Raw genomic sequence first — 8,017 nt, forward strand, 5'->3', positions numbered from 1 at the left:
TCCCTTCTCCCCTTATAGTCACCAGGGTCTGGCAACTTTTCTAATGGAAAGACAGTGGCTCCTAAAATTTATTTTTACACTCTAAATTTATTTTCCTGTATTCTATGTGCATTACTACAGTGACTGTAAGCTAGGCTTCCAGACCTGCAGGTGATGTACAGCTGAACACTGCACCTGAACGCCTCCTGTGCAGACCCACGCAGAGCACCAGAGCTGCTGCTCTGCTAACATTCTGCACGCTGCGCAGACACACACGGCTTAAAGCAGATTCATTTCCCCCAAGTCAGCAAACAGTCCCACCTTTATCTATTATTTTACCGCACATTACTTCTTAGATGCTTTGATGTCATCACTCGGGTAGCATGGCTTGCTAGATTTCTCCAATTTGCATCTCCACTGAGTGAAGAGAACAATAAAAGCCTTGTTCACTAAGGAGAACAAAGCACACAGTGGATCACATCAAATATGAATTGAAGCGAAGTAGAATTCCAGTAATAATGTGAAATTTAAGATTGTTTCTAAGATCCTGGATGAACTTTTGCTCTCAAAACAACTAGTTAAATTCACAATGGAAATAACAATTTTTTACAGTCGTGATTTCATGTTAATAACAGACGCACTTCCTGCCACATGAGGTGTTTTCGTACCTGGAAGCACTTCATTAGTATGCTGCTGAGGATTTTTCATTCCAGGCAGACTGTTAGTCCTGCTTGTATCTTGTTTTGGCTTAAGATATTCCTCCAGCTCCAAGAGCCTGATGCTGCCTGTATGCGGCTTGTCACAGGGGGAAGAGATATGCTCTTTGCGGGAGAGGAGCTTTGCGAATGGCTCAAACTTATCAAAGCAGTCCGCCCCGTCCCCGAGCTTCCAATACAATGCCCCCCTAATTTTTCCTGAATGGAAGTCTCTCCAGACCTGGAGTAATCTCATATTCGCCGTGTGCACGCAGTAACTCCAGTTACTCCGGCTCTGTTCCCTGCATCCCCTGCCAATTGCATAATCAAGTCCAGAACTCATCAGCAAGATGGCAGAAGAAGTGCTCTATTAAGCCGCATCGTGTTCCATCTGTTGTGTAAGAGAGAGATAACAGTATTTACAGTTTTGGAGTTGTGGCAGACTGTTTCGGCCAAATTTTGTGCACCGCAGAGTACCGCTTACTTCATAAAATGTCACGGATTAATTCTGCCACTGCGACAGCGTCCAAGTGCAATCTTTGCCCTCGACGAAAATATCGCCAACTAACTTTATTGGAAGTACTACATTAAGAACTTGTTGTACAATATTTTACTTCACACTCTTTTTTTAAATTTCTTTTTTGGCATATCCTGGCCCATACTTTAAGTATTCACTCACTTTTATTCCATTCCGGTAAGAGGCTAATATTTGCTAGAACTCTACAGAAGACCTGCCATGTGGATAAAGGTCTTTAAGAGAGAGTCTGTCACAGAGGTGGCTGGTAAGTGTCTTTCAACTAGCATTAAGGATTCGGTGCTGCCATCTTCCCTCTATCAGCAAGGGAAATGAGTGTTGTTAGAAAAAAAAAATCTAACCTAGATCTGAAAAGGAGCTGATAACCAAAAGTGCTGAGTGAAACAAAGGCTTATCTGCCTTACTGAGTGGAATGAATTTACCTTACTGTACATGAATCAGCTCAATGAAAAATGCTGCTTTTTCAAATAAGACCCAATGGTTGATATTGTGAGGCCTCCAAAATATACAGACCTAACAGAGGACAGTTACTCTGTTAGTCTAGAGTCACTTCTGTTTACATTTCACTATATATAAAAAAGGAGATCAAAGCCTTTTGGCTCTTGCATTTTTCATTGTCTACCTTCCAGTAAAGAATGTGCCACACTTTTAAACCAGTCACTTTCATCAGTAGGCTGTGAGACAGAGCAGCGCAGTGGAATAGTTTTATTTATAATATTGTGCAAAAACCTGTTAAAACAGAAAGTCAGTCACAGAGTTTGTGCTTTACACTGTGCTATCTATATTTTTAATATTTAGGAGCATGTATAGGAGTGTAATAGAAGTATAATTGCTTCATTTTTCTGTGTACGCTTCTGTCCTTGCAGAACCTTGTAGAAAAACAAGGTGCAACACTCACTGGACTGTTAACGGGACATGGAATATTTAACACACCTGACTTTTACATAAAACCACCATGTTTTTATTACGATTTACTCCGAAAAGAATTTGAGCAAACTGACCTAAAGAAAAGTTAGTTAACCTAAAGTTAATCCCATCCAAGTTCTTTATTTTCGATGTGCCGTACTTAAGGACGAGTCAAGACCTTGACATCTCTAATTTTAAGTTAGATACCCATTACACAACCTCAATACAGTAATCTTTATAGTACGTACAGTCAGAAAATGTTGGCATAAAGGACCCATTTTTAACTAAGTGTTTACATCGTGTGTTAAGAGACAGCTTGTGTTCATATCCCCCCCACACTGCAGCACATTTGAACAATATTAACAATGATCATCTCAGTCATAGTGGCCCATTAGCAGCTCAATCTTTACACTGTTCTCGCACACGCAAACACTGGGAGCCGCAAAGCACATCTACACTAATCAATCTTTGTCCTCAACACAACTAAAACAACCAAGGCAACAGCACAAATTTAGAGATTTGGACGCAAAAGTGAAAGCTCAAACAAGTATGCACAACTATACTCTTCACTAGGTGTGCAAAACAGACGGAAAACTCAAAATAATTAAGTACATTTTAAACACCTGCATACATTACATTAAAGAGCCTATTTTAAATTAAGGGCCCACCCATTAACTGCTTTCCTGATTTCCCTTTTCCTGTCATTTTCAGATCACTTTACGTGTTCTTTTATATTGGCTCAAACAACCAGGGATCAAAATAACCTGTAAACTGATTGTAACTATGGCAAACTCCAGCATCTTAACACCATTAAACTTGATTCGTGCCTGGCTTTGCTCTGAGCCCCAGCGAACCCTTTTAACCCTGAGATCCCCCAAGTTTGCGAGACAGCGAGTAGAACTGGCGCAGCTGTCGGCATAAAAAGAGCTGGGATTCAACAGAATTAGTTACAACCCAGAAGGACTGCTTACAGACCTGGGCTCCTTGTCTCGTCTGTTACCTGTAAAGGCACCAACAGCCTGCTCGACTCTCGAACAAAGCCCGTGAGTGCTGCTTGAAGGATGCACTTGGCTGCTGTAAAAGCACACTCCTTAGAGCTCAGGAGTCTCCAGAAAGTGTTTGCAAGAGAAAAAGGGGGGGAACACCCCGACAGCTTCAAAGCAGGACCCTGTGCAGCGGATTAATTAAAGCGTCTGCATGCGAGCGCTTTTGTCGCTCCATCCACACACACACACCATTTCAGTCACGTCCGTGTCTTCAAAATAGGAAACACTTCTATCTGAATAAAGAGCGATTATTCCTGCGCTGGCACCACAGCTCACACATGTCAGCACGGGGATAGAGATGAGGGCAGCCTGTAAACTGAGATGTCATTCCGTTCCTTTCACGAACTGCAGGCTAGCATTTCACGGTATGCCATCAGAAAAAGAAAAAAAATATATAGGATATTCAGATATTCACTTTACCGGCATTTCCCCGGCTTTATGACATATCATATCCACTAATTGCAAACTAATTAAGACGAGCTGAAATGTCATCATTCACGCCAAGGCTTGGCCAATTTAAAGGTTTGAAGGTGCAGTGTTTAGTCTCTCCTGCCATATTTTATTCACTACTGGAGGCTAAAGCACAGTGTGAGCATGAAAACTTGGCAAAAACAGCCCTGTTGCTAAAAAGCACCTGGCTGTGCTAGTGTGACCAAGGGGAAATTTGTAAGTACCTCTTATTTTTAACTCAAAAGTGGGCGGACTGCTGATGTCGTGTAGCCTGGAGACCAAACGTTAAAAACTAAAAGTTCTTACTAAACATTTTTCGCGCAGCTCAAGTGTTTACTTCAGTGTTTATCCAGGGACGCTTACCTTGATCCAGTAGCCGCAGGGAGTGCTGAAAAGACGGATCCAGCGTGTCCTTCTCTGCCATGAGCTCCGGTAAGTACTTTTCGCTCCCCATCTTGTCCTGCGCTGCTTTCTGGGCTTCCAGCTACACTGCTCAAACGCAATTCAAGAAAAGATCAAAACAAAAACTTGCTCGGCGTCCAGGAGGCTCCAAGTTGGGAATATTTGTGTGGGGGGAGGAAAAAACGCGGGCTCTAATGTCATCCGCGCTCGCGCTAGAAGAGCATTTCCCAGTCCTCGCGGAATACACACACACTCTCTCTCTCTCTCTTTCGCACGCGCGTGCGCGCACACACACACAGTGAGCGTTTAAATTTGAACGGTAGGTTTTATCCCATCCAAGCAGAAGGCAAAGCCCAGCTACGCATTACACCCGGAGCGGTCCTCTCCTCTGTGGGTGAAGGGGCTCTTTGAAGCTCCCTCTGTTGTATCCAGAGCTGAACCGAGGCGGAGGCAGTGATTGGTCGCCGCGCGCTCACGTAGCGGGCGGAAGGGGGCGGAGCGACACTTGGGAGCTGTCCGCGGTGCTGAGTCCCGCAATTACCATATCATTATCATAAAATCACCATGAAGAGTGGCAATTGAGAAACACCCAACTAAAGCAAACACTCCAAGAGTAAGAGTGTGTTTTGTTCTGTGCAATGTAAATAATGCACATTACTTCCACTACAGCTTATTACACTCTAAAGCCCCTTTATTTTTCAAGATACACAGCACAATTTGCAACGAGTAAAAAGATGCTATTAGCATAATAAGTTTGTGTTTGAGCACTGGGAGACACAATAAGGGTGTCTAAACCAGGAAAGTGTAAGTTTCAGAACCAGTCTACGACAGCCATTCCTTGTTATATTAATCCGTACCGAAATTAGTTGGCAGTCCAAGATGGCGGCACTGAACTTTACTGCTGAAACATTAGTAAAGCTGTAAACTTTTACTCTGTACTGCCACCGTTGTGTATTTTTTGTCTAACTAACTAAGCCATATGCAGAGCACTGATAAGTACTATGCTGATATTACTACCGGATTAACTCTACCTTGCTAAGAACCAAAATAAATCCTGTTTTACTCGCTCCTTGTGGAACACGGTCACTAGCGGCATTCAAGTTCTGAGGTATCTGAATGCAGTCTTAGAAACACTACAGAAACTTCCATTTTTGTATTGTTGCGGTTGAAGGCAATGACTATTATCACTTTGCTGCTAGAAATTCTCTGCTGCTGCTCACTTCATGACTGAAGATAATGGATTCTATAAAGCAACCCATGGTGTTGTGATGTCCCTAATACTAACAGAAATGCATTTTACTGCAATTGAAACCTATAAAAATCAAAAAATAAAACTCAGTATGTCTCAGCCACTTTTATCAAAAACACAATGAACATTTCCAGAAGTTGTTTACCTCACCAAATGTACATTTTGGGGAGTTTTTGTACTCCATGGGACCCCCATTCAATATTATACCTACAATATCTCCTGAGCTCTTCCAGAGAGAGGGAGACATCCATTATATTTGAAGTTCATCAAAGTGTACATCACACACTTCATTTCCTGCATTCTGGTGAATTTTTATGCACCAGGTGACAGCACATCATAAACTGGAATATAATGCAGGGAGGTTCAGGCATTCTCAGCTATTCTCATTTTTTAATATTACGCCTGCTGAGTCAACACACAGGACTTCTCATGTTGGAATATTGGTTAATATAAGAGAGGAAAACAAACAAGCAATGAGAGAAAGGAAAAAAAAACAAAAAACAGAAAAAAAAACCCCAAAATAACAAGCCACAACCTGGGAGGGATTATGATATTAACCAACCCTTTCCATAAGAACCACACAGAAGTTGGCTACAAGATCACTGAGCTTCACATTCCTGTTAACACAGACAGAAGTTTGAATGTGTTCGTACTTTGTAGAAGTGCGCTATCTGTACATTGGGCCACACCTCTTAATCTTCCACAAGTGTATAAAATCACACACCTAGCAATGCAGTCTGCCTTTGAAAGCATTTGTGAAAGAAGGAGTCAGTCTATAGAGCTCACTGAAATCAAATCAAATCAAATCAAATCAAATCAAGTGAAGTACTTCAGTAGGATGCAAGAAGTGTGAAATTTCTTCCCTCCTAAATATTCTATGATCAGCCCAAAGTGGTATCACTGCAAAGTGGAAGGATTTAGGAACCATGGCAACTCAACCAGGAAGTGGTGAACCAGGTAAAGTTACAGAGTGAGGTAACTGAGCACTGCTGTGCATATTGTGGACTGTAAAAGTCACCAACACTCTGCCGGCTCAGTAAGCAAAAAGTTCCAAACCTTCTCTCGCTTTAACATCAGCACAAAAAGTGTAATGTGTAGGTGGCCCAGTGCTTCTGTCCACATGATTCAATTTTAGTGTTATATTTTAGATGCAGATATTCCACATGCATTGGAAAGCTTTAGTTTTTCATTTTGTCTCTTCCCCTCACCCCCAACCAGTTGCAGCAGATGGATGCCCCTCCCTGAGCATGGTTCTGCTAGAGATTTCTTCCTGTTAAAAGGAAGTTTTTCCTTCCCACTGTCACCAACAGCTTGCTCATAGTGGGTTGTCTGACTGTCTTTTTTTCTCCATATTACTGTAGGGTCTTTACCTTACAATGTGAAGCGCCCTCAGGCAAATCGTGTTGTGATTTGGTGTTGTATGAATAAAATTGAATTGATTTTTGCAGATTTTAAATCTAACTTATATTGTAGTATTGTAGTCCAAGCTACCTAGTAGTAATAAAAGATGCAATAATATACATTCATAAATCATTAATTAACTTTTTATGTTAGTATATTTTTATACCAAAAGTTTTGCACAATTAAGTACGATTATGAGTTTCACTGGAGAGACAATCCTAAAAAAAAATCCCTCTTTGCAAATCAGTTGTTTAACACCAAACAATCATGTGCACTTTTGATGTAACACAGTCTGAACTTGCAGTGCTTTCGACACTACTTTTTTGCAGTGGATTTATTTCTGACTCGTTTTCTCAGTTTTGCGAATCAGAATTTAAAAAGCCACTACACAACAGTGACTGCAAAGTGATGAGATATGCTGGGGGAATAGCATTAAATACAATATCTGTAAACTCTTTAATGAGTAAGAGACACACAGTGAGTCACTGTGTTTTAAGGGCATAAATCTAGTCTGCACATATTTGTTTTCCAAGCCTTTCTCTCACACACGTTAGAAATAGAAACACAAGGTGTGGGCATAGAAATGACTGTTGATAAGTGCTGACAGATCCACCCAACAGATGTATGTATGAAAATAGATTTCCACAGATGCTTTTTTGACTGTTTAAATCCTGTGAAAATTGCTCATGTATTAAAACACTGGGTGTCACTCAAGGCTACACAGGCGAGGCTATTCGGGGCAGATACAGGAACATCTCGCGTGGTGATATGTGCTCTTTATTCATTTAAACAATTGATTAGGACAGCGTGACTCTTTGTTAAGGACAACATGTCAATAGTTCTAAAAAAAATCCATTCACCTTCTTATAGGTCAGCCATGTGTTTCTCCTGGGCGTGATTATGAATTTATTAAATAAGTAGGAGCTGCTGCTGTTGAGAAAACACAGCCACAAAAAAAAGGCCTGCGGACAAACTTAGTGAGTCTCCACACAACTGGCACCAGCGACATTAAATGGCAGATACAGAGCTTATCCAGGCGGCAGATATCTAAAGATACGTCCACTTTTATCAGATGGAGCCCAGCAGTTCCTGGAAACACGCACAATGACAATGAATACCAAAATGTATTTGTGAGGAAATTTGTGCGGTGCGGTGTTCGAACAGATGGGAAGGTAACAGGATTTGCACATAGGCTTCATATTTGTTTAAGAAAAAAAAGTGGTAAAAGAAAAAAAGAAAAAGATAAGAATTCTGTCAATATTTGTGGAGGATGCTGCGGTAGCCTCAGGTGGGCGGCTATCTGTAGGCTGATCAGCACTGGTTATATAATTGAGAATTTTTTTCCCTTCCCCTC

The 8,017-nt window shown here is 41.3% G+C and overlaps 1 protein-coding gene across 1 annotated transcript in view; it reads right to left on the minus strand.

Annotated features, from left to right (window-relative positions):
- khdrbs3 (KH domain containing, RNA binding, signal transduction associated 3) overlaps positions 1-4,463 on the minus strand; it is a 152,200-nt gene extending 147,737 nt beyond the window's left edge. Inside the window, exon 1 of the mRNA XM_086280383.1 lies at positions 3,975-4,463. Within this exon, the coding sequence (XP_086136509.1) occupies positions 3,975-4,065 (91 nt within the window). The 5' untranslated portion in view covers positions 4,066-4,463. The remainder of the gene's footprint in view (positions 1-3,974) is intronic.
- Positions 4,464-8,017: the final 3,554 nt, after the last annotated feature.

Source organism: Aulonocara sp. 'chitande type north' Nkhata Bay, linkage group LG22 (assembly GCF_057382095.1).
Source record: "Aulonocara sp. 'chitande type north' Nkhata Bay isolate Kocher_YH1m ecotype deep benthic linkage group LG22, A_spYH_male_GT1.1, whole genome shotgun sequence".
In the NCBI taxonomy this organism is placed as follows: domain Eukaryota; kingdom Metazoa; phylum Chordata; class Actinopteri; order Cichliformes; family Cichlidae; genus Aulonocara; species Aulonocara sp. 'chitande type north' Nkhata Bay.